At 39.0% G+C, this 27,817-nt stretch overlaps 1 protein-coding gene across 10 annotated transcripts; it reads right to left on the bottom strand.

Moving 5' to 3' along the window:
* SF3B1 (splicing factor 3b subunit 1) lies at window positions 1-23,469 on the bottom strand. 10 transcript variants are annotated; one of them, XM_080621011.1, is made up of 25 exons: window positions 23,378-23,469; window positions 16,972-17,138; window positions 15,530-15,631; window positions 14,766-14,880; window positions 12,857-12,936; window positions 11,521-11,688; window positions 11,150-11,384; window positions 10,163-10,375; window positions 9,636-9,757; window positions 8,794-8,991; window positions 8,602-8,703; window positions 7,339-7,518; window positions 6,827-6,913; window positions 6,428-6,698; window positions 6,023-6,168; window positions 5,788-5,934; window positions 5,524-5,649; window positions 4,907-5,128; window positions 4,475-4,657; window positions 4,271-4,382; window positions 4,035-4,155; window positions 3,476-3,607; window positions 2,430-2,702; window positions 1,758-1,974; window positions 1-486 (listed from the first exon to the last, which is right to left on the bottom strand). In XM_080621011.1, exons 1-25 carry the CDS (start codon window positions 23,403-23,405, stop codon window positions 328-330), a joined length of 3,906 nt encoding a protein of 1,301 aa, XP_080477137.1. In that variant the 5' UTR covers window positions 23,406-23,469; the 3' UTR covers window positions 1-327. The 10 variants fall into 10 exon arrangements, 8 of the variants coding, with proteins under 8 accessions (XP_080477137.1, XP_080477139.1, XP_080477141.1 ...); XM_080621013.1 differs by lacking the exons at window positions 16,972-17,138; window positions 23,378-23,469 and adding an exon at window positions 16,100-16,146; XM_080621015.1 differs by lacking the exons at window positions 15,530-15,631; window positions 16,972-17,138; window positions 23,378-23,469 and adding an exon at window positions 13,254-13,309 and having other exon boundaries at window positions 14,766-14,828.
* Window positions 23,470-27,817: the final 4,348 nt, after the last annotated feature.

The following is a 27,817-nucleotide window of genomic DNA, read 5'->3' as shown; positions in this document are numbered from 1 at the left end:
TTATTTTTTATACACAAATGTTTATTTCTCAAATAAACTTCCCCTTTAAACACAAGGAATGAAATCTAAATCTTCATAAAGATGAATCCAAAATGAAATCCCTCCAGTACATTATAATCACTTGGTTTTTTCTTGGTCACTACTGGCTTTAACTGTTTAACATCAAAAAACAAGGACATATTTAAAAAATCATGCTACTGGAACCCTAGCTCTGCCTCTGACCAGCTCTAGACTGATCTCCAATACTTTAAAATATTACATCATCAAATCTGAAGCGTTTAATTGAAGAACAGCTGTGCATTAAACACAAACAACTGAACAAGAAGATTATAAGATGTAATCAAGTTCATAACGAATATAGGTGTTCTTTTCATCATTATAGATTCGTGGATAATGTGCTATCAGAGCATCCTGTGATCCTATGTAGATTGAGTTATAGATCTTCCAATAAACGTCTCTGACTTTCCTGGCAGGGTGAAACAAACCCTAGAAAACAGAACACAACAAAATTAATTGGAATCTTAAGGTGTAAATTCTGCTATTGAGTTTTATCACGTTTTACACAAGAAGCATTTTAAAAAGCCATTACAGTAACTAGCACCACTTATAACAAAGAAGGTACCCTAAATGTATCATTCACAATTTCTGTGCTTATCTAAACTAGCAAGTAGCAACAAAGAATTATTTAGAGACAGATTTTCTTCTTTTTTCTGCAGGGAGAAATTCCACTGAATGCAGGTCTAGTTTTGTATTCTTTTAAAATTAAAACCTACTGCAGTATATTTGGTTCTAACTGAGTCTTATCTTCAGTTTTGCTAATTGTAGTTTGTGTAGACAGCTACAGAAGAATACATGGAACAAACATTATTAAACCTAAAAAAATAAGCAGAAAGTTAAAGTTCTAGAAAACACAGTTCTGTGTAAGAATATACAAGTAGTATTTGCAAAAACAATACACTGTGCAAGAGACTTCTTTCACCTTCCTATTGATGTATCTTTACACGAGGCCTCCCCCCAGACCCCACACAGTGAAATTCCTTATCTGCAAATAATTAATAAAATGCTGTCACATGTTCTCTACACTGATGTGCATGACAATCATCCTTGCTTCCCAACTGTTATGCAAGTGTAGAATCAGCCAATGCAGCAAGAACTCTTATGTACAGTAACAGAAAAAAGGAGCCTTCAGATTTTACTGCCACATACGTATTTACAGAAGCTGACTAGTGTTGATGTAATGGTACAAATTCTGACCAATGCACTGTTCTCTTGTGCTTCACTGTCACACAGTTTTAGATGCCTTGCTGTTTTTCTTGGCTAACGACAAATAACACTGATTTAATATTAAGCCTATCCTCTCATTTATTTACCTTACTTGTTACTTGTTCTCATAACCCCTTGCACTATTTATTTATTCCCCAGTCCTCAAAATTAGTGAGACACTTCCATCTTACAAGTCAGACAGAGGATATTTTAGCCAATTTCTATTACAAGTTATCTGCTACTTCTCTGCAAGTTCCTCAATGTAACTGACTATCTTGCTATATCAAAATCTCTGTGGATTGCCTACTTAAAATTACTGAAGTCTTTGGTACAGAATGCCAATGTTTAAATAATACTTTCAAAAGATGAAAAGCCACACTGTCATCCCTGGCTGGAAATCACCTTCATCTGACTTTTTTGGCCCCTGGAAAGAAGTAAAGAAGTCCTGCCTGGTAACTGCTGTATCTACTATCCGAGCATACATGAGGACATACCTGTAAACAATACTGTAACATTCTGCAGGGACCAATAGCAACTCTGAGGCCCTCCAGAGCCCCCATAACTGCCTGAATAACGTGAGGAGAGGTTTCAAACACATTTGGCCATACATAGTTCAACAAATGATTAAGAGAATCTTCACAGCCGAACCCATAAACGCCAAGAGACATATGTTGCACCACGGCACTGGCAGTCTGTCTGTGCACAAGATCCCTGTGAAGAGAACAATGGTTTGTTAAGCAACATGACTGGACAAGCATGATGTTTCTTTTCAATAACACTTTTCTTGAAAGCACTAATATACACTTTTAATCCATATTTACTGACAGCAAGAGGCAGAGTAATAAAAAAAAAAAAAAAAAATCAGTAAAATAAAAAAGATGGAGTTTCCTGATAAATTACAGTGCTCTAATTCTGCAGCAGAAGCACTAACAATAGCAATTATCAAAAGCAGTTTGAATCTAAGAAGCCTTGACTCACTTAAGATGCTTGTATCATTTTAATCTTCATAAGTCTTACAAAAACAGGAGTATATACAAATTATGCTGGTCACTTAAGATCTTTGGCAAACAAAGACAACATGCCTATTGGCTATCATTAAGACACAGCTACATAGTTAACACATAACTACAGCTAACTGTACCATAGATAAAAATAAGTGCACTCACCTGTCCATTAAAGCATCTTCAAGCAGTGGTGTAACAGCGTAAATGTAATCTTTTCCCATCTCTCCAATGTATTCAAACAGGAAGGAAAGAGATTTTAATACACCATTCTGGACGTTCAGTTCTGGAACTCTGTACTCATTCATGAGTGCAGGCAGCACTGTGAAAGGTGAGCATGTTTCAGCTACAATAGCAATTGCTACTGTAGTACATACTCTGTTCTGCCTTTCCTGTACTTTCAAGTTATTTAGCAGTGTAGCCAATACATCGTGAGGTCTGGAAGAGATAATATGCACATTCAGTGAAGATTTGGATAAAGTTAGTTGAGCTTCAAATAGCAATGGCAGAAAAGCATGGCTTAGCCCTTAAAAACATTAATATAACTGGTAAACAACATAGACCAGAAAACTAGAACAGCTTTTGCAACTCCATGATGTTATTATTATAACCCATATTTTTTACTTTCTCTAAACTTAGCTTTTTTTCCCTGCTTTCTGTTCTGCCTCTTTTAAACTCCAGAGGATAGCAGTAGCCTCCCATCTACTACATTATTCTCAGAGGTAATTGCACACTTCTGTAAGACCATACACACAGAAAAAGACACATCCCGTATAGATAAATGCAGCATTCCTTGGTTGCTTGCTGCATCTACATTGTCACTAATTGGTCACTTAATTAAGAATAAAATAATAAAAGCGTTGATTTGGGGAAAATAAGAGAGACTGAGTATTTAAAGCAGAGTTTATGGAAGAATACAGACAGCATCTCAATGCTTATCACAGTATCAGAAATTCATGAGACAAACAGCTCTTCCTACCAAATTAGTCTCTAATCCTGCTAGCCCACAAATTCAGATCAAAAGTGCAGCACCCTATATTAACAATGGACAGGTGACTGTATTCCTCCTTCTGAAAAAAAAGTAAAATCAAGTCTATGCATTTAACACACTAAATATAGAGAAGTTCAAATATTTTCTCACCAGAAAATTCACAATCATCAATATGTTAAGTAACTGTGTATACAAGTGGATGAGCATTAGACCAACTTACCCAATGGCTTTTGCAATATAACCGAAAGTGTTCACTGTGGCTCTTCGGATAGCTTTCTTGTGAGCTTTTAGTAACTCAAGCAGTTCAAAGCAGATCCTCATCCATTCTCTTGCAGAAACATACTCTGCACCTCTGAAAGAGAATAAGGTGAGTTACCTTTTCAGTGATGGCAGAAGATTTTAAATAAAACCACATAAGCTGCAGCATCTATTTATTTGCTATCAACAGAGGGACACTGCATAAACAATTTCCATATTTAGGTATCTGTTAACATTAGACCTCCACTGGTTGATGGTGTACTCAAGATTTATTGCATTGTATGCATTCTAAGTTTGTATAAAGGGATAACATACTTCTTACAAAGTGTTTGCAAATACAATTACAATATGTTCTACAGACTGTCTGCTAAGTATTTCATCTTAAGTTTTATGTCTAACTTAAGAAAGACCAAGAGATATGACAATAACTATCCAAATGCCAAACCTGATGCTCAACTTCAGCTTTTGCTACAGTAATTGCCCACACAGACGGTCAAATATTTTATCATCAGGCAGCTTACCTGTCTGCAATACGCCCAACAAGATCAATACAATTTTCCTGTACTTTCTCATGTCTGTTCTTCAAAATAGGTGTAAGCCGTGGCAACAGATCTTTGATTGGTGGTGTCATCTTGTGCATACCTATTGAATTTGAAGAGGCATATTTAGTTTTATAATGCCTTTTGATTTTGCTCTTGAAAACATTATTATAACTCTTTGTAGTGTTAACAGGCATGTTATCACTACACAAACGCACCTATAACATTCACAATAGCTTTAAGTGCTCCGAGTATGCTGCCCAGTACTTCAGGATACTCCTCACCCAGGTACTCATACAACACAACACCCAAGTGTCCCATCAGTTTTTCCTACAACCAATTAAAAAGATTTAGAAGTTAGAGTTTTTCTCTCTCATTACTATGACATATAGCAAATTCGCTAGGAGAAGTCAATACAATACCTCCTGACAAGTCTTCATAACAACTGCAGTACGAGAGATGAGGTCAGCAGCCTGCTGCCGAACTTTAGCTGACTTGTTGTTCAAACGCCACAAAACTGTACCACAGATTTGTGGCAAATAGGGTTTAACTCTTTTGCCTAGAGCATTAACCACTGTGCCGAAGCCATTCAGCATCACAGAATCCTGAGTGTAAAAAAAAACAAAGGAAAAATCAGACTAACAGAAACATTACATTTTAATTAAACAATATAATCTAAAATTGCCATTAAAATTCTAACATTCCAGAGCTTGTTTCTGGATTTCATTGATTTGAACACTGACACCTAAAAAAGGAGTCTAAAAGTCTAATTTAGAAGCACACATTCATGTATAACTAACAGTGAGCTAGCTTACAATTAAAGTGAACCAAATACTAAATACCCTTGGTCATACCTCTGTGGTCTGTTCCTGAAAGGCGTACAAAATACCATCAATAAGCTGTTCTTCTAGCTTATGATCAATGTCTGCTGCCCCCAGATTTCCCATGATCTTCTCAATTGTTTCCATGACCATTTTTCTGTACTGCTCAGCCTCATCTTTCAGATCATCCACAATTCTGGAGATAATTTCTGCTGCTCCAACTTTATTTGCCAGCTCCACAGTTGTATCAACCAACTAAAATACACAGAGATTAAGTGAGCAAACACTGTTAAAATCTACTCTCTACACCTTGCAAATAAATTTCCCTAATCTGAAGAGGAGAAACAGCATCATGCATATTAGACCCACTAGAAACAACTGTTTTTAAATCAACCAATGTCTAAAACACAAACGGGGTGAACTACCCCACCTTACAATTGACATCAACTCATGTTCACAGATGTAAAATCTCTTGATAGCCTCCTAAGAACCTGTGAATCTTCTAGTTATGCAATTTCTAAATCATTAGTCAAAGAAATTCAGTTTCAGGACACTCAAGACTAAATTAAGCATCTAGACTGAAGGAACATTCTAGGGTGAATGTTGTTTCTGTTAGAAAATCATTTCCCAACTAAAGAGAAACAACCTACCTGTCTGTAATTTCTTCTGTCCAATGCCATTCTGTGCTGCCAGAAGTGCTTGAAAAAAGGTGGCAAGATTTCTGTTTTAATGTAGTTTGCTTCAACACCATCTGTACCACAACACTGCTTTACCACCTGCCAGGAAACAAAAACACAGCCATTTTAGTTCTGTGTAGGTTTTGGGATGGGGTGTTTTTTGTCTTGGTTTGGGTTTTGCCAGTTAAGAAAAACACACATATTTAATATTAATGCTAAACAGTCATTTGCACATACCTTTAACACAATTTTTTTCATCTCTTCATCAGGAGACTGGAACTCTCTGATAAGGATTAGCATGACTTCTCTGGTGTAATAGTTTGCATACTCAGCATCCATGAGTGGAATCAGGTAACCAATAGCCTTCAGAAAGGCAGCCAAACCCTATTTAAATGCAGAAATATGTCTCTAATGAGTTATAGAAGATATAAATCCATTTCAGTTCAAACTAAAGAAAGTACTTTAGATATACCTTTCCTCTGTGTTGACGTATACCCTTCCATAAAGGCTTCAGAACAGAATCAAATGACTCAATACCATAGGGAGTAGCTGCCTCAGCCAAAGCAGCAATAGCCAAAGCACTGATGGTGCGGACTTTCTGCTGCTCATCCACCAAACCTGCAAAACAGCAGTGGTTAGCACCACTTCTTGTGACTTAAGTTCAAAACAGCAAAAATAGAGAGGAAGTAGAAAAGGGATTAACTTATTTTAAGGAAAAAACAAACCTCTATTTCTCTTTTGGAGTCAGACCAACTGTTTTTCAGTGTCAAAAGAACACGTAAGAAAGGACCTTACTATCAATCTGCCTCACTGGGGTATGAAAAATTTTCCAAATACAAAGTGAATTACAAATTCTGCCTGGGACAGTAGAACTTACCATGTTCAATAATTTCAACCAAGCTCCTGAGATGAGGCAAGATAGCACAACCCATAAGAATAGCAATCTGCTGCACAATCTTGATGCCAGTATGCCTAGCCTGCCAGGATTTCTTGCTTTTACAGACAGCTTTCAAGAATGGTAACAGAGAAGGAATGCCCAAAGCAGAGGCAACAACAGCAAAGGCTCGGGCTGTTGTATTTCTGACATATTCATCCATATTATCAATATCAGGTCGCATTGTGGAGATCATTGTTGCCAAACCAGCAGCCTGAAGGAAAAACAAACACAACATACTAATTGGATTTATGAACAGCATAGTTAATTCTTCTGACATACCTATAAACATGCAGCTATATGTAAGCTAACTTGGTGCTTTAATGAAGGATGGAACCGTACCTTAGCCAAGTTTGAAATGATTTCTCTGCCTTCAACTCTGGCATAGTAGTCTTCATCAATCAGCAGTGGTTCAATGACGACAAGGATCTGAAAAAGATGAACAAATTAGTATTTCCTATCATTAATACTTCCAGTAGTATTTCTAGTCCTACTGGATTCCATGAAACAGGATCCAAACTTAAAACTTTAAGATGACCCCAAAAAATTTAAATCTACTATGTTTTTTTTAGAGCTCTTTGTCCGTAAAGGACCTGGCCTGGAGATTCTATCCAGATCAGGTAAAATTCCCTTTCCACCCCAAGTGTGCATGTATCATTTTTACATCATGTCTTAATACTATTAAGCCCACACTTCCATCACACTACAAGAACTCCTATTTCTCTTAAAAAGAAAGAGGAAATTATGTTACAAAAACATGCTGTCATCCTCTTCTGATATGCAAATAAAACACACTTCTCCCAGCTCTGGTCAGAAAAAGCAAATCGAAGTTGAAACAGTAATCTGCAAAATACCTTGTGTACATATGGTCGGACCAAATCATCCAGTTTGTAAAGAATTCTGTCAATGACTTTGACAAGCAAGTGACGCTCCTGATCTTCAAGTGTTGGGGACATCAGCAGAGGCAGAATCTGATTAAACAGTGGCCCTGCTCCAAACTCCCGAGCTTTATCTGTAATTTGTCGCAACGCAGCCTAAACAAAACCAAACAGCCCATTGGTTAAACTAAGGAAACAACATTGAACAATTACAAAACTGCTAGATATTAACCAAGTTAAACTGTAACCAAAGGCTTCAACATATTTGCTCCTACCACTGCAAAACTTGACTTCAAACAACTTCATGCTCATCTGTTAAAAAATGAATGTGTGGAGAGATCTACCCTGATGTTAGTTCCCAGATGGTTCAATTCTCAGGAAAAGCATGCTCCTGGTCTAATATTTAAGAATGGCTCTATCTGAAAAGCAGCTTACACAGCACTGGCATCTACGCAGCCTGCTGTAAAAAGAACCGTGCAAAAGAGACTGCTAACGTATTGCATGATGTTTAAAGCTGAAATCTAACTAAGAGCTACATTCCTACTTTAAGTGTAAGAAGTAAAATACAGAAAGTTACAAAGCCCTGTAAGCATGAGCACTATAAATCTAGTTTCTCATAGTTGTAAAAAAAAGAAAAATAGTAATATAAGCCATACAGTTTAGTGACTGACAGTGTACAAAGAGCAGCCACACTGAATTACACTGAATGACAAACAAAAAGCCATGCAGATATAGAAAAGGAAGAAAGCACTAAACAAGTGTGCTGGTGAGCAACTGTTTTTCAATTGCATCACTTGTCTTTCTTGGGTTTTATTTATGTTGGCTGTTTGTTATTTAGGTTTCATTTATGCTGAGAGAGGTTTGGTTTTGATTTTTCCTTTTTTTTGGAGGGAGGGCGGTGTATTTTCATTACAGTTTTTCTGTAATTATATTTTTTTATTTCCATTATTAAACTGTTTTTATCTCAACCTGTGAGTTTTCTCACTTCTACCCTTCTGGTTCTCTTCTACCTCACACCGTGCGGGAGTGAGTGAGCAGCTGTGAAGTGCTTAGTTGCCATCTGGGTTAGCCAGATCAGTTGCCATCTGGGTTAGCCAGATCAGTTGCCACAACAACAAATACCACAGTTTAGGAGATTATTTTACAGAGAATCCCATGGACAACTGAAACTAAACCTGAAAACAAATGTAGATTTTGGAAAAATGAAGTTAGATAAATGCATCTGACAACAGATCTTACCTTTCTCATGGGAGGTGTGCCATTCTTTATTTTCAGAAGCAATTTCATTATTTTTCTCTCCTTCTGTTCTTCAGGACTCAGAGTTGATTCGTCAACATCAACCTACAAATAATTCCAAAGAAATATGAAGATTTGCTACATATCCAAAAGAAATTAGGAAACTTTAATAAGCATGAGTGACATCTCATTTACCAGCAGTTTATCAAAGTATTGGATATCATCTGGTTTCAGGAATGGAAGGTTGCCAGATGGCTGGTCATTAACACTCTTCATAGTCCGGTCTTCTGTCTGCATGTGGAATCCAGTCATACCACCCAAAGGTGTTGGAGTTGCTGTAAGCTTCCGAGCTGGGGTGCGAATAGGTACATAACCAGCTGGTGGGGGAAGAACCTACAGAAGAATGGACAGATTTGTCTTATCACAACAGATGTAAAAAGAAGGCAGAAAATACAAAAAAATTACTAAACTTCTATTATCCATTTTATTTGTTTGGGGATTTGTGTGAGTGCATACACTAGATCCCATGTTCACAGCAATGCAAACAAATTCACCATGACAGTTTATATTCAATGTTTATTCTGTACTGACACTATTTCAGAAGAAAGCTCACTCCCACTGCTGAAAGCTTGGACAATAAACTTTGAAGGCCCTTCACAAAGTATTAAAGAAGCACTTCAATATCTGTATCAACACAGTGTACTTGCTGATTCAGAATTTGTAACTCCCTTCTATGTTTTTCTGCATCTAGACTTCATATTTTTGTCTGTTCAGAGCTCAGTTCTGGCCATGACAAGGCATTCCCAACACTGAGAAGCAGAATAATGACTGGCCTTAGAGATCACCTTTAGTTCTTCCTTTCTAATAGATTTACAATAAATCAGTAATCAAATTCAATAAACGTCTACAATCAATAATTAACATTTCATGTGAAACATTTTACTTCTGGGACAACTTGGGTTAAATAAAAATAAACCAGTATCCCTCAGCAAAAAAACCCCACCATGTTCAGCTGTATTTTAATTCAGATTAATTACCTTATATCCTTCTGGAAACATTGCATCCAATTCTTCATCAGAAAGTGGTCTGTTTCTCTCATCAATTTCCCTTTCCCAACGCCAAGCCTGCAGCTGCTCAGGAGTCATGCTCATGATATGACCTATATTCAAACAGAAGAAAAAAATACTTTAAAGTATTAAGAAAAACCCCACTCTTTTGTATGCAGAAGGAGATGACTTGTTTACTTAACTTTTCAGTGCTCTCTTGAGCCAAAGTTTCTAAAGCACTTGAAGTTTGTAGCCAGTAAGATATCAAACTATTAGGCAGCCTTTTATCAGTCTTCTACCAACTAACCTGAACAGCAGGTTACATATAGCCTTAGTCCTAATTCCCCTCCAGAAGTGAGTTGCTGTGGGTATTAAAATGGTAAACTGGGCATATAATGATTGTTTTCATACAGGCAGGAGAACATGCAAGGCAGAAATCTATTTCAAAACACAATATAAAGTTAAAGACTTCATTTCCACAAAAGAAAGTGAAGCCTTAAGGAATGGACCAGGCTTACCTGGTGTAGGAGTTGCCATGTTCATAGCTGGGGTACCAATGGGTGTTTTGCCAGGTGTCAGAACAGGAGTGCTGCCACCCATCTGGCTAGCAGGTGTTTCATCCCATCGTGACTTCCTTTTACTTGCTCCTGGGGTTGGTGTCTCACCAATGGAATCACCACCTCTATCTGTACGAGGTGTCTCAGCCCATCCACTGCCATGTCCCGGAGTATCTAAGGAAAACCAAAACAAGTTTAGCAGAAAGCTTAACAACATACGGCATAGTATCAATATCCAAAATCCGTTTTCAGTATCTTGTCTACACAAATCAACAAGAATCAAGTAAACCAATACACTAGACAAAAAGTAAAGCCTGCCTTGGTGAATATGGAAAAGTCAAAGGCGTTACACTAAAAATATCTAACAGAGAACTTAATTTTATGAAAAGAGCATACAATCTTCTTACTAAATCTTAGCATAAACAGATAAAATTCTAAAAAATACAAAAGAACTCAGATATTCTAGAAATTCAACAAAATACTCCACATACTCCCTTGTTAAAAGTAATAACGGACAATGGTGTTTCAATGTTCTCTAACACACGAGCCTAATTCAAATCAGGCAGATGAGAAAATGCTTCTAAACTTGTTTTAATGCTAACCTCTTCAAAAAACACCGAACAGTTCAGAAACTCACAAAACCCTACTCAATGTGAGCTCCTTTACACATTAAAATCCCAACCTGCAACATGCATTAGGTATACCACAAAACTTTGATTCCATTTTGGAACTGAGGTTCTTTCACAGATGTGAATTAAGCTAACAGGCACAATTCAATGCTGCAGACTCAGACAAAAACATCATTTCACACCAACCACTAGATGTCAGAATGCAATTACACTTCTTGCCCGAGTTCCGAATCTAGTGCTTACTTAAGGTAAAACAAAAAACTCCTATTCAGTTAACCATTCAAGTTTTATTATGTGCTTTCCAGTTTGCCACAAATACCTCTTTCTGTTTTAGGTGTTTCATCCCATCGGTTTTTACGTGCGCTGGAAGTGGCCCCTCCATGGCCTGGTGTTGCATGACCAGGTGTGTCCCGACCGGGTGTTGCAGCTCCTGCTGGTGTATGACTGGGAGTCGGATCCCATATTTTTGAGCCTGGGGTGGCACCGGGAGTTTCGCTACCCTTTGCACGGCCTGGAGTTTCATCCCATCGCAGAGATGGTGTATGTCCAGGAGTCTACACAAGACAAACCCAGAAGTATTAATCTCTCTCATACTATACAGTAAAAGATCTCTTTTTCAGTAGAGTAACAAACTTCTGAAACTCAAGAGGCATTAATGTCTTCCATAGATAAGAACACTCAGATTATTACCTCTGCTTGATCCCAGCTGGATAACTTTTTGGGTGTGGCACCAGGAGTCTGATCAGCTGTCTGATCCCAACGCCGTTTGCGTTTTGAAGGTGGCTGAGATGCAGCTCCATTGACGACTTTAAGCTCTCCAGCTTTAGCTTTCTCAGCTAGTTGTTGCCTAATTTCCCTCTACTCAAGGGCACAAAAAGACAAACATAAGAAACAGACTTCTTGAGAATTATATCTTTAAAAGAGATTTTTCAGCTTATCATATATTTTATCCTACTTTTGAGGTTTTGCTCAACTAACATGCAATTACCTGCTGTTTTATTTCAAGGTCACCCCCGTTTCAAATTCCTCTACGCTGACAGAGCAGCTATGTGTTGGGAAGGGCTGTTTTAAAATTGGTTTCTTATAAAAGCCATTATCACAGCAAATGCAACTGCATGGAGAATTCTGAGTGCTATCAGTTTCTGTCATCTACCTACATGTATGCCTTAAAATCATTACACATCTGTTTCCAGCAAGTTCCACTTCAGTGAAATAAAGGTAGATGAGTCAGAAAATGTGTTCATGTGACTTATATCCTACAGCATTAAGAAGTCCTAAATTTCTTATTTAAAATTCTAAGATGACATCATTAAAACAGCACTAGCCCAGACTGGTTTTCACTTATCAGTGGATCCATAAGCGGTTAAAACTGTCATAATTATAAACTAATTCCTCCATTAAGGTAAGTCAAGGTAAATCACTGGAATTCTACAGAGGTCACTGAACTACAAGATCTTGCTCCAATTAATATGGCACTGTAGGTATTACACAAGAAATTTGATTAGATTACCATAATCTTCTTACATATTAATTTTAATTGCCATAAATAAAGCAGGTACTTTTACTACCACTTTTTTAGTAATTAAGACCAAATGTCAACCTTACACCAGTTCTTAGTACTGCAACACCTGTTTTAAGTGTTTCAACAAAAGCCTTTCAAGACCTTCCTGGTTTCCCTTTAGAAAGGCCTCAAAACCCCAAACATATCTGACAAAGAATACCCCCATATCACTGTTTTTCGTAGAAAAGAAATAAACAACAAAAAGTCCAAGCACTATAAAAAAATCCAAATTAAAATATATTGAGACAATTTCTTCCTCTGTCACTTAAGTATTATATAGAACAGATGTTCCATTGTCAAATTCCACTGACTTCCAACATGTGAAGAACAAGATTCTACAAAGAAAAGGACTTTCGTATCAAGACAAAAAGTTCACAGAATTTGTGCTCCCACTTTCTTAACATGCATTCAAAGGCTGTAAAATGAGACAAAGTTCAAGTGGAAAACCCTCCCCTCTCCACACACCTCTTCTTTTGTTAAATGCTGTTCACGCATAACATCCATGTATGTTCTGGCATTCATTTTAGGATCTGGTGTCTTCCCTCCTGCGGAAGAGAACAGCAACAGGAATGGAGAACAATGAGTAAAGGATAAGCAGAAAGTGTTGGCTTTTTCTATTGTCCTGCTCTAATATTATATTATTCCATGACTATTTAATTTTACTTTTTGATTGAAAATTTTTTAAATTACATGTATCTTACGTTTATTCAGTTTGCTGATCAATTTAACCTGTTTGAACACAAACATAACTACTGCAGTTTCAAACAAATATTTTAAAGCCGATATAAATGGTAAAATGACAACACAGTTAAAGAGTCTTCAGAAGTGATGGGTTCCTGGGTTGCTAATCCGGAATACGTACACTTTCGTGCCTTTGTCTCCATCAGCAGTTCTGACTTCAAGCAGCAGAATAGAAGCCTAGAAAATTATCTCTTTACCATTAGTAACACTTTGGAAAGATATTTATATTCAAAACATTACCTTGTGTAAGCTGTTAAATCCTAGTTGTTATCTGACTACAAATAACTATTGCATACCTAAGTAACGTTTAAAATGTTTTAGCATAAAGACCCATTTCTAAGTTTGACAAATCTGGACACATCTCCCAGATCTTTTAGTGTCATATGGTAAAAGGGCTTCATTGAAAAAAAACCAAACACCCAAACAAAACCCAAAACAAAAAACCCATAAAAAATACTTGATGATACTTTCCCCCTCTTCTCTTCTCAAGGGACAATTGTGATTGGGAGCTGACTGCAATACAGTACACATATCACCACAATGATACTCACAGGTAATGGGTTTTGTACACCATATGTTGTTTTATGCTGTGTATCTTGCATTAAGTAAACTTTTACATACTTTACAAGAAGCCCAACTTTACAAAAATTAAGACTTGTCAAGAAAAACACTTTTCTTTAAGAAAAATGTGCAAATTTGCCATACAAGTGGTATAGCATTATGATTTAGGGAAAATAATATACTCTTAAACATTTCTATGCTGAAGATCATTGCCCAATTGGCTGTGTCACTCTGACACTAGCTTTGATAGAACTTTCCTTTGGAATACTTTTTCACCATAATCTACACAGGATGTGTTGAACTGCACCCTTAAGAATGCAGACAGGACTGGCATATAGCAGTACTGCTGTAGGAAAGAAATTAAGGACAGTTAGTATGGGCCTGTGAATTCTGACAACACATGTTTATATCAATTACAATTAAGCAAGTAAAATAATTAATATCCCTATTAATTCATGCAGGCTGAAATTCTCATTTGTAAAACCTGCAAAACAGCTACTGATTTTAAGCCAACAGGCACCTCATTGCCACATGTGAAAATCACCTGAAGACCCACTAATACCCCTTTTCCTGACTTCCATTCTAAAATTATCAGAATAGACTTGAACTATTAATAGTATCAAAGTCTTATATATGCTTTTGTTTCTTTTAGTTATACCACCTAAGATTACATAGGATGGTAAGAATTAGGTGCTCTACTTTGAGAACTAGCATTTCAAAAGCAGTAACCCTGTAAATCTGACTCGGAATGAAAACTTTCAAGGTATTGAAAGAATTTGAGCACTCAATACACAAGTTGTTCAAAGTATAATGCACAACCCAAAACAAAATGAAAAGAGAAACCTTTAACCCTTTGTGTTTCTATGGCAATGGCTCATTATTTTCTTGTCCTTCTACCTGGAAAGAAAACTCGTATTATAAAGATGAAGAATATGGCATCTAGGTTTTCAACCAAATCTCTATGAAAAGGGGATGTTTAAAACATAACTAAGTTTACAGGCATGCCAACAGAAATCAAAGGGCTAAAGACAACAAATTCCATAAAGGGTATAGAAAAGTTAAAATAAATTACCATCTGCAAAAGGATCAAGACGCTCAGGAGAAATTATCATCATCCGCCTGTGCTTTTTGTACTCATCTTCCCGATCTGCAATCTTTTGAGGACGGTGCTCTGCAAAAGGATCATACTGAAAACAAAACAAAGCTTGTTAGTCACATATTTAGAAAGAATATGACCATAATCCTGTATTCATGTTCAGTATCACTAAACAGGCCAACTTTATTTTTAATCTCAACTATGCACGAAGAGTGCGCTAATAAAAATGTTAACTTCTGTAACTGGAACTTTTCCAATACAGATTATTTTATGAAGTAATTTCTGTTTGCTATTTTAACACATTTATTCACTTGTTACAAAAGCACCGCATACTGTCAACTTTTCCTGTGCTTTTTGCAAGGGAACTTAAGGCTACTTCAAATGCTTTTAAATTTCACAGAAAAATTCCCCAGGAATAGAAAATCTAAATGACTACATTTTCTTTACAAAAATAGAAGTATATAGGACATTAAGTTGTTTTCATTTTTGAAATATCTGACCTATCAAAAATAGTTTAGTGTAAGTGCCCACACTGCCTTTCCATGCAGAAGTGCTAATTTTTATCACCCTGTGGAATTTTCAACTAAAGCAGTGACAAGCTTAGAGCAAAATTACAATACCAAAGCCCTTTACACGCATCTTGTTTTTCCAGGAGACAAGACCTGGTCTCAAAAACCTTAAACACTTCTTTCTCCTAATACCTACAACAGTATTTTATTGTGCCTTCAATCAAGATGTACCTGTTCAGTAGACTGTGGTATGTCGTTAAGCAACGCCACTGGAGCATGGTACCCTGGCTTCTTCTGGCCAAGCAAACTTGTAGAAGGGTAGTCGTCATCATCCTGTCAGTACAAAGACATGGCAAATTGGTCATGTTGATATTATGTTTAGATAAAATATCAAATTAACATATTGTCATCAAAGAAAATACGAAAACGGACAACTAGAACAGTTAATTCCAAAGCTTTTTCATACAGCTTGTTTTATTAATCCCGAACTTCTGAATCAGAGAAACCTAGCCACATCACTAAAAAGAGAACATTTTCTCTGCAAAGCTCAAGTAATACCGCAATATGCTACATTTAATCAAGTATGCTGTCTACATTAGTTATACAAGAAGTCTGCATTTCATATTCAAACTTTTTATATACTTCCCTAGTTTGCATGCAAAAACTGGTGCAGAGAAATTCAAATCCATTTTTCTTGAAACCCAGCTAGATATAGAACAAACTCTGAGTGATTAACCCCATTAAAAAATATTCAGAAACAGTGAAAAATTCACTATTGCATTCATGTTAGTTTAGTTATACCTTCTCAATCACAATGGCAATAACAAGAACTCATACTGCGCAAGATGCTTTTGCTATCTATTTTTTCTTTTCAGTAGCCAGCTTCTGTGTGATAATTCGCAGCAAGAAAAACTGCTCTTTAACCCACGAAATTATTTCAGTGAGAGCCTGTAACTGAAAGTTTAAATTAAATTCTTAGAAGCCTGCAGATGACCATCCTGGTTTCAGCTGGGATAGAGTTAATTTTTCTACTGACACGAAGTAAGAAACTAAATAAGTACATCACTAAATAAATATATCAGCTAGTACTAAACTGAACATAACAATCTTCCTTTGAGAAGTTTAATTCACTCAGTGAAATATGTAGTTGCTTATGTATTTATGGTTACAACTGTTGTATCTGCTCCTGCAACCGAAAATGTTGCCAAACATTTAACATTAGAAATTAACATGAAGTAATCTTACAAGCAGGATGCACAAGGAGAACATATTACAGTGAAAAAGCCAATTCTAAAAAACTGCTCTGAAATTTGAAATGAAGTAGAAATACAAACCTTAACACAGTCACTTAAGATTGCTGGCCAAAGCAGTATTAGATATTCCCCATCCCACCCCCCATCATTTTTCATCTTGGCAGCAACAACAGAACAAAGTTAATTATTCCAGCCAAGGCTTACTCTGATTAAGCACCAAGCCACTACTTTTTCCCTTCTCTTTGGGCCTACATGACTTTCAAAGCACAATTCACAAAGTGCAAGCCATACTTAACTTGTAAGAAATATTAGGTCCAGTATGACTTTGACTTCAGCAACTGCCATTAAAAATTATTCAGAATTAACTCCAAAATACGTTTAAAAAATGTCCTAACCAAAATAATACATAAGATCACTTACATCTTCCAATTCAGTTGCTGCGATAGAAGTGACATATCCAGCAAACCTGCTGTCACTGCCACCATAAATTTCTTGATCGTAATATCCTGTGGAATCAAGGCCTACTCCTTGTGCTTCATCAAGAGCAGGCTTTTTTCCTTGAATCTCTCGAATTTGTGCTTCAATATCTAGCATAAAAGCAGAAAAAAAAAGAATTAAGAGGTCTTTTTATACTTACATATATACAAAATTCAATATTTATGTTACTACGCACAGCAAACTGAGTTTTTCATCCAATTTTAAATATTATCTCTGAATAAATAAACAAGTTTGACATATAAAACTGTGGAATCTTTATGTTTATAAACAGTTTTTCCTTAAGTTGTAATACTATTTAGCACAGACTACTTCAATTGTATAGCCTAAGGCAAACCATTCAAACCCATTGTTAATGTATCTCATCTTCCAACAGAGATAGCAGAGAAGGTAATTTACACCATAGTAATCACAGGATCATAGAATAGTTAGGGTTGGAAAGGCCCTTAAGATCTTCTAGTTCCAACCCCGGTGAGGGACACCTCACACTAGACCATGTTGCCCAAGTCTCTGTCCAACCTGGCCTTGAACACTGACAGGAATTGGGCATTTAATATTTCTCAAAACTACACTAACACAACACTTCCTCAACGAATGCAACTCTGTCCTTCTAAAATCCTTTCAGAATGTTATCACCAATTCACAAACCTGTTTTGCTGATTTAAACAAAGCTGTTCAAAAGACCTATTGCATGAGTTGTCAATCTAAGAACATTTAATAAAACAACACTATATTACGTTATCTAACGTTTTGCAAACTCCAACAGGACAAATGGGAGATTCGACATCTTTTTAACATGTCAAGATGTGACTCTAATCAACTCTGGTGGCCATCTTTGGCCTTAGAAATTCGGTACTTCGAGAAACAGTATTAACTTGTTAACGCAGGAAACAAGGAACCACACTTTAAACTATGCTTTTCTTCCCTGCTGCAATGTAACACAAAAATCAACTGCAGTAATCCAACTGTCTTCAACAAATGTAATTGTGATGTAGGTACATTAAGGCACAGCTAACTTTATAAATATTACTACAGTTTCCATCTGAATTCTATTTGATTCAATAGACAGGTAAAGACAATTATCCACACAATATGAGTTTCAGGAGATCAAGTAATTATTTTCATGGGAAAAAAAATACCAAAGAACTGCGTTTCATGGCTGAAGGAATACCAAGGGTCATGCGTGAAGAGGGTGGGATTATATGGAAGCTCAAAATTCTATTCCAACCTCATTGATTCTGTAATTCACTCTTCCCATCTGAAAGGGTATTGCTGCTACATTAACCTGAGAGATATTTGCCAATATACAAAAGCTACAGCAAACTCTAGTTGCAAATAATCTTAACTCTTGATTATTCACTGTATTTTTACTATTGCTGCTTACTTCTCATTTTGTAAAATGATTACATTTCACAGAGGCTTCCCAGCCAGGTATCTTGTAAAACACACTGTACCACAACATCTACTAACAAATCTGCCAGAAAGCTCAGGATACTTAAAAAAAGACACGGGGGGGAGGGGATCTGGGGGAAAGAGGGAGAGGTTGTTTTTTGGGTTGTGTTTTCGTTTTAGATGTTTGCAGGAATGCAGATCAGAATTGCTTAGATTAAACATTTAAACTGTCAGCCCTGTAAACCTCAAGACTTAAAAGTCAAGGCTGGGGTTCTCTTAAATAAATACAATAATTAAATAATAACAACAATACCACCACCACTGTAAGCTGTATTACACCTCCTGCAGAAAGGCCTGTTTTCTATTAAGGTAACTGAGCATGTAGTTTTGCCTGACAAATGTTTGCTATATAGCTATGAGTAAGAATAACAGATTAAGTGTTCATGTCCAGCCTGCAGGACTGGCAATTAGAAACACCAACTCCACTCTAAGCACAGAAATCCTGACACCAAATCTGCAATTCCTGCAGATGTCTAATAGGGAAAGAAAGAAAGAAACGGCAAAGGAATCTTTTACAAGGGCATGTGTGATAGACAAGCGGGAACAGCTTTAAACTGAAAGAAGGTAGACTGAGATTAAATACAAGGAAAAAATTCTTCCTTGTGAGGGTGGTGAGACACTGGCACAGACTGCTCACAGAAGTTGTGTCTGCCCCATCCCTGGCAGTGTACAAGGCCAGGCCGGATGAGGCTTTGCACAACACGGTGTAGTGGAAGGTGTTCCTGCCCATGGCAGGAGGGTTGGAACTAGGTGGTCTCCAAGGTCCCTTCCAACCCAAACCATTCCATGATTCTGTGTTTCTAAACTCGGCAACAGTCCCACGCACAGAAGATTCATCATAGTAGATGAAAAGGAGAATTTGCTCCAGCCAGTAAATGACTCCCATCAAGCTTTTGCAAGTATCTACAACAGGGTAACTTGGACAGTCACCTCCGCATTACAGAAACTCATGGTATCTGCCCTTGAACTCATGAGAAGCTGAAATGTAACAAAAGCCTTATACTGACGGCCATTATCACCTGCTAAATCCTGCCCCCAGGGACATTCAGCTTCCCTTAAAATCCTGCACAGCCCAGGAGATTCCAGTGAGTCCAGAACTTGAGACACACTAATTCCCAGTATGTTAGTTACTTTCTGGACAAGCAGCAGAAGGAAACCACTGCTGAATTAGAGATCCCTGTCCTACCCACATAAGTCTCTGATGATCTTCAGAGGCATTCTAGTTTGTATCCTGTTTACCAGATCTCACAAAAAAAGATCTGTGAGAAAAGTATTTGAGTTGTATCAGTTCCAGAAGCACACCACAGGATGATCTCATAAAAATTAAATACCTTAAAGTATTTTAGTTATTCCTGTTTCTTCCAAAGAGCAGATCAAGCTCCTGATTCCTTCTGCAGGCTGGTGCAATGCAGCACTGGGGTGAAAGGGAATACCTGAAGCTTCAGTTGCTATCAAGGACAATCCTACTATCACAGTAGTGATTTTAGAGTACAATGACATTGTTTCTTCTTTCTAAAAAGCAGCTACCAGAACAACACACTGCCTCTTTAGCGGCATATCACATCCTGATTGCACATCCACAGCTGTCACCAACTTCAACCCCCAAAAAAGCCTACAGATCTTGACTACAATGCAAGATCATCCATCATCTGTCTGCTGAACAAATCTAATCATGTAGCTCTGCTAAATCAAGCACCATGAAGCACCCTGCAGGTGAAACACCATGCAGGATGGGCCATGGAAATTGCTTGTGCATGGGCTCTCACCACTACCACCATCAACGGTCTATCAAAACAACCATGGAATTTCTGCAGCAGGAGTGTTAATACAAAAATCTTCTCCTATTAATAGTTCTTACCAACACTTTACATACTAAGGCCTTGTGATTTTATTTTTAAAATAGCTATATTTACTGTAGAGGGTACAGATATCATTTATTATTGGTCTTCTCCTTTAAATTTCAATGACTACAGAGCCGTTTGCAGACTAAGGAGCATTCTCATTTTCTGACACCAAGACCTGCTAGGTTATCTATGCCATAAAAGAAAGTCTGCAGAGGGTCTATAGGGCTAATAAGCCCCCACTTACAGCCACCAAAAATTTCAACTAACATCACACAGTCACTAAGTGATGGTTTAAATGAAGCACTCTGAAGAGAACACCCATCTGGTGTACCACAAAGCCCTTTAACCAGAAGGTTAACTGATTGGCAGTTTAGAAAAGAACAGATATTTAGCTGTAAAAGACCATAAGGGAATTAAAGATGTGTACCTTCCTTGATATAACTGGCACTTTCTTGAGAAAGTTCACACCCTATTTAACAAAGCAGTTAAATACAAACCAAATTAAGGAAGAGTAATCACAAAGCTTAAAAATACATTGCATAAAGCAAAGTACTCCTTTGACTGATTTAGTCAACAAGGACATAAGCAGAAAGTTTAAAGACAAAGAAACATTAAGGGGAGTGAGATTTTTTTAAGACAAGGGGGGATAATATCCTTCTGCTCATTCCCTTTTCTGTGTTTTAATGTAATACATTTTGGTATTTTAAGAAAGGTAACTTTAACATGCACAGTTGATTTGAAATATACCATAAACGTTGAACATTATTACAGTTAACATTTGAATTTGAAGTAACTGAAAATCTAGCTCACAGCCAGATTACGACAGGCTTTCAACATATATACCCCATTACCATACATGTAGCTCTACTTGCAACCTCTGGAGTGTTAAGACATTATTCAGCAGACCCTGTACTGCAGCAGTATTTTACGTTGTAAATAGTTCAATGCTTTCATGCCTTATCATACTGTCGCACATTTAGCTTGCCCTGTGCAGCTTTACTTCTAGCTACTTCAGCATTCTCATAAACGTTACGTCTCCTTCATAAATGGAGACCTCTTCGGTCTTTTTTGAGCAAGAAAAAAAAGGATGCAATTGAAACCTACCTTTGATAGCATTCAAAACTCAAGCATTTATTGAGGCCTTATAAGCTGCCATTCTAAACTTTACTTTGCAGCTTAAAACAAAGACTTCTCCCTTAAACTATGTAATTAAAACACTATTTTGAGACCTTTCAAGTTGTGTCTATGAGACATCAATAGGTATGTAGCAAACAGTGCAAAGATGTGAAAAATCTAAGACAATTTAGTAACAAACAACTCATTTTGAAGAACCAGCCAGCCACTAAAAATAAAGACAGAACTCAGAAGAAAAATAATCAGGCTGTCCAGATAATACCTCCATGTTGGGAAAGACAAGAGCATTATATGATCGTATCTAGTTATACAAAATTATTTATTCAACTACCTACACCCCCCCTTAAACCCTTCCCTGATACAACATTGATAAAAACATATGCAACTGGAAGTGTGCCAATGTTTTCATTAAAGTTACTGCACCACCATTTGCTTCAATAAATAGCGAATTTCAGTTAAAACAACAACAAACTCCCAACAATTCTGTTCTGTTATTAAAAGCTCTTGAGGTAATGAGAGGCACTGTGATGGCTAGTAATAGCTCACACAAGCCTCACGTCACAGCATATAAACAAAAGACAATTCCCGTAATTCTAAAAAAAGTTCTAGAATACTAAAAACTAAAATTAAATTTAAATTACAAAAGTGAGGACAACCGTTTAAGCTTTTCCTCATCCATAAACCCAAATTATGCCTACAGTGCTGAAGTCTACTTTAACCTCACGTCAATGGGAGATGATACTTCTCCATTTGAAAAGTTTTTGCATTGCAAAACTTACCACCCTCCCCCAAAAGCAATGAATACCTGGGTGCCCTGCCTACCTCACAGTATAGAACCACAGTCCAGGGTAGGTTTTGATTAGTGAATTATGGATGCAAATTAACAAAAAGTACAGTGGATCACCTATTGTACACAGAAACACGACTAAAAACCCAAAAGCAAAAACACAGAAGCAGTAGGATTCTGAAAATTATGCTCCCTTGCCTGAAGATATTTAAGAGCAGAACAAGCCACAGACATTGCCCAAAAAGAAAGCTTTGATTCACTCTATGAGGAGCTGGAAGCAATAGCGAACGCAGCCACATAGCACCTCCGAGAATAACACACTGCCTATGAAAGCCCTCGCTCACTAAACTGCTCAGACACAGTTCTCCTGCGTAAACACCCAGCCGGCAAAAGTCTGAGTGCTAAACTGGCAGCTGAAATGCTTGAGACATCACGCTGGTTTTTCCCTCCTTCGGGCCATTTTCTCAAGCATTCCGTCATAGCTCGGGTCATGCCGGCGCTCAGCGGGTCACACCAGCTCACCCTCCCTTCTCTGCCTCCTATTTACTGCAAAGGCAGGCCAAAGGGCTCGGCCAAGAGAACAAACGTGTGTTACTGACATTTACGATGCGAGATTTTTCCGAGCGCCTGCCGAAGGCGCGACGCGAGCTCCTGGAACGGGCCGGGGTTGGGGCCGCGGGGAACCGCGCACCGGGCAGCGACCAGAGTGGACGCGAAGAGCGTCCCGCGGGCGGCCTCGACTGGAAGCGCTGCTCTGGCTCGCTCCGTGCCGGTAGGACCCGTCCACGCCGCAGAGCTAGCCGACACCGTCGCCATTCACAGCTCTCCCCTGGGAGCTCGGCAGCACCACCACGGCACTCCCCCCCCCGCCGGGCCCCGCAGCCCCACCCCCTCAGCCCCTAGCGCCAGGCAGCAGCTTGGGCATGGCGCTGACACAGGCGCAGACGCCATTACAAACAGGGCCTGCCCGCCCGCCGCGGGGCGAGCACACCCGGCCCTGCCCGAGGAGCCGGGCCTGGCGACACACAGAATTAAGGAGAAACACGATCAAAAAGCCACAGCCAAAGGCACAACCGCGAGGCGCGCCGCTGCGGGTGATTTCCAGGCTCTTTACCTTCATGGGTCTTGGCGATCTTCGCCATTTTGTCCACAGCGAACAACGCCGAGGCGGAACTGGCGCGGCCCCGCTACTTCCGCTACGAAGGGGAAGGCCGAACATCTAGTGCGCAAACGCAGATCAGAGCCGCGCCGCTGGCAGCTGGGCGCCACAGCCATGCGCAAGCGCAGTGGCACGACAAGCCAACGCCACTCTGTCAATAGGGTGGCCGCTCGGGCAGGGCTCCAAGCTCCGCCCGTCGCGTAATGGACAGAGCGGGCAGCGAGTGACGGCGCGGCTGAGCGGCGCGGCTGAGCGGCGCGGAGGCAGGCGCTGGGGCGGCTGGTACCGGGTTGTCACGGGCAGGGTGATGGGGCAGTGGGCACGGTACGGTGAGCGCCGTCCTGACAGCGGGGAGGGTGATTTCGCATCCCCGGCTGCCGGCGGGAAAGGGGCGGCTGGCGCTGCTCACGGCGCTGGCCTCGGGAAGAGCGGCCGCCGGATGTCGCAGAGCGCGACAAGGCTCGGAATGGGGCTGAGCCGTTTGCGGTGCCGGGGAGGTGATCTGGGTGGGATGCAGGCAGCATTGTCGCTGTGCAGATGCGCATCTTTCCACACTACCAGGATTTATCTGCGTAACTGTCGAGGTTCCCTCCGTGCTTTTCAGGCCAGTTGATGAGGGACAATGTTTTCTAGCCGCCTTCACGCAAGAAGCTATTGTGTGTATGAAAGTACGAAGCACTTCAGTGCTCCCCTGTTATCTTCAGGCTAGAAAAGACGATCAGTGGCATTCTCTCAGTATGTGGCTACAAGCAGTCATCTTCACACTTGAGACACCAAAAAATGGTGACACTTCCAGGATGGACGGTCACAGTGCAGTCACCAAACATGTTAACTGTTTCCTGAAAACTTGCTTCTCCAGATACCAGTCTCTTCCCAATACTCAATCCCACTGGAATTTGGATGCTTTGCTATGTTTGCCAAATTGCTTGCCCTTAGTTTCATTTTACCAGGCTAACTGGCCCGCACCAACTGGTGAATTGCTGGATAACAGAATAAAGCATATATATGTATACTTGCCACAAGATGTGGGCAGATCTAATGACAACACTTCAGGCAATCAAGTCTAGTCAGTATTTTAGTAAGGGCTTGAAAGAGAATGGCAGCTAGGTTTCTAAAATTGGCAGATGACAGCAAAATGGCTAAAACCTGTGGCAGGTGAAAGAAGGAATTCAGAATCATCTTATATTGATCCATACAAGAAATGATCTAAGATCAAGGTGAACTTTAATGACAGACAAACACAAAGTACTATGTATTGGAATTTGAAATCAAGTATATGAGTTGAAAGTAGCCAAAAAAATACCAGAAAGTGATCACATGTGGACAGCAGATCAAAGCTGAATGTCTATTAGTAGCAACATGCTGCCACAGAGTAAGTAAATCTAACTCTAGGCCATTGAAAGTGGCATTGCCTATAAAACCTGGAAAGCAATCATTTCACTTTACTTAGCACAGTCAGAAGCACTGATGGAGTACAGGATGATGGAGTTCATTTTGGGACTCTGCAGTTCAACAAAGGCAAGGACAAATTCAACATAGCCTAGAAGAGAGTAGGAGGAATGATGAGAGGTTTATGGAATATGAGCTACGTGAGATTGTAAACAGAAATTGTTTAGCTGTTCTGCAGTAACTGTCCTTATGCAGCTTCTGCATTTCACCTGGAAATTACGAACTTTTTTCCCCACTTCTGTTGATGCAATATATACATATTTCAACATCACTGACTACAGTATACATCATAACTGAATGGAATTGATTCTGTCCACATGCAAAACGCTGGAAAAGCTCCCTTATAGTCAAGTGTTGTGAATAAGCTGATTTTTTTACTTCTTCAACCTTTAGTAGTAGTAAGCACATACCTCAGTAAAACACCAAGGCTGGATGCACAACTTAAGTTCAAAGTCCATGACTGCTTGATCATACAGCACATTAATGATATTTCATAACACAGTGTAATATGTAATCTTATATAGTTTATTTACTATCATGCAGTTTTACTGTTTTATTCATGATCAGAAACTGTTAAGTCTCTGTTCTCCCCAGAAGCCTTTGCAACAAGCTAAGCCAGCCAACTTAAAAACTTCTGATAAGGTAAAATGTGTAAATTATTTGCAAAAAGGGTGACAAATGCATGATGGCAAAACACATATTCACTACTCACTCATCATTCCCTTTATAGAAGTTCGTAGTTCACATTATGGCTTTTTGAGGATTGTCTTAAAGAAAATAAAGCCAAGGTTGTGCATTTGTGTGAACATGTCTGTTTGATCACTCAACTGATCTACCCATCTGCCTGTCCATCTGACATGTAAGGGTGAGGTTGAGGCAGACAGTAATTCCCTACTGCAAGAATTTAATGCATGTAACTATTTTAAGTAAATGTCACATGCTCAGGTTCATGATGAAGATCAATTTGCAGTAACTTTCTCTTGTTTCTTCAGCCTGACTTCCAACTTACGGTAGGCAGAATATTAGTTGCAATATTACATTTCTTCAGTTATTAAATTGAACTGAGCTCAGGGATTGCGGCCCCAGAGAACACTTCAGAATAGTAGTTTTAGAATATTCCATTTCCAACATAAAAGTGAGTTCTGTGCTATGAGAGCAAACAGGAATTGTGCTGTGATGAGCAATGAGAAAACTGCTTTCTGCTTGTGTCTCTCCCACTGCCCCCCACTGCCAAATTCTGTATGCTGCCCTAGTTTCTTTGTGTCTGCCTGTCAAAGCCCTGAATATGTACTTTTGCCTCCTGAACAATCTTTCTGTCACAGAATACTGACAGGGTAGTAACGTACCAGTCCTATTTTGCCTGCCCAAGTTCCCATCCCTTTTCCCCTGATAGACATGTACATACATTTCATAGACATTCCTGTATGGGCTGGAAACAGCTTGGATTTAAGAGCTCATGAGCTTTATAGATCTGGAAGCATACCCAAGTTAGACTTGTAAGGTCCTGCTTTACGTAACAGGTTCAGGTCCAATTTCATGACAGATTAAGCTATCCCTAGCTGGCACTGCTGCAGCAAGAAGTATCCAATTACTCTGCCTGTCCTTGATTCACCTAGAAATTTCTGGCACTGGTTCACTCAAAGAAGCCATGCTTCTGACTACACCCTCCTGCTGATTCTCCCAAAAAGAACTTCTTATTGGTACTCATTTTTTTCCCCACATCCAGCAGTACAAGCTGACATTAAGCAAAAAGCCACAAACCTGGTCTAAAGTCCCAATCCTTTGATTTACCCCAGGTCTGTGCTTGGCTTCATGTGCTGGGGTCAGTTTATTGACATTTATATGTCTACTAAGGGGAATAAATTCTTAAAGAGAGGAAATATTTCACAACAGCATCTATGTTTCAGCTCCATAGAAATGTAAAGCTTCTCATAAAATGTGAGCAAGAAAAAAATAGCACAAAATAAAATCTCTTCCAGTCCCTTTTTTGTTTCTGATGTCAACAAGTAGTAAGGTAGAAAGGATCCTCTTCCTCACAGAAAAGCCAAAGAGTTAAAAAAAACACACTTCTGATTATGAACTTTTTCAAGGTGTTTGAATGAGAGCCGCTTTGTGGTTTGTAGTCTGTAACCTGAGCACAAACCATCCCCACTTTGCCTGTCACTGCTGGTAAGGACAGCCTGACAAACAAATGCAAGATGGAGTGGGGCAGTCATCAGTGCTCCTAAGGTAATGTGCTCCCTGGGGGAGCCTGAGGATCCTTTCCTATACTTTAGCTAAGGAGGAGCCGGGCTCCAGGCCTGCAGGAGGCCTATGCCACAACAGGCACGGCACCCCCGAGCTGGCAGCAAGAGGGCGATGGGTAAGGACTGCACCAGCCCCTTGGAGAAGCAGAAAACATCAGAGCTTTCCTCCAGCAGCGAGAAGCTGAGGCCAGTGTCTGGAGCTGATCGCTTTCTTCCTGAGCAGTTAACATAAATACAGCCTGTACTGCATTGGGAGTGGGACAGGGTATGAACAGGGCAGCTGGATTTCAAAACTGGCTGTCAGTACACACTGAAGTTTCAATGTTTTTTGGATTTTCAGGCTCACCAAAATCTTATGAAAGTGTAACAAGTCTAATCCTTTTCACAACAGGCTTACAGACAAATATTTTCATTATTGGTAATGCCAGAAACACACAGTGCAGTGGTGCTATGTGAAATACATGAATATCCTCTAGATTTTACATTGTAGCCCCTGATTAATCCCCTTAAATGCAAAATAGTTCATCTGCCCTTAATTCCTAGCTACATAATTTGCAGATCTTGTAACTAGAAACCTTATCATCATCCATGTGCAAATCAAGGACGGGTAAACACTATGAAGTGCAAGTATTAGGCCTCCGCTCAAGGTTGAGTTAAAGTATTACGCCTCAGTTCAAGGTCCCCAGTCAAGAGCTGAATA

This window comes from Psittacula echo, assembly GCF_963264785.1.
Source record: "Psittacula echo genome assembly, chromosome: 6".
Classification (NCBI taxonomy): domain Eukaryota; kingdom Metazoa; phylum Chordata; class Aves; order Psittaciformes; family Psittacidae; genus Psittacula; species Psittacula echo.
This window is presented reverse-complemented; position numbering and strand designations above follow the sequence as displayed.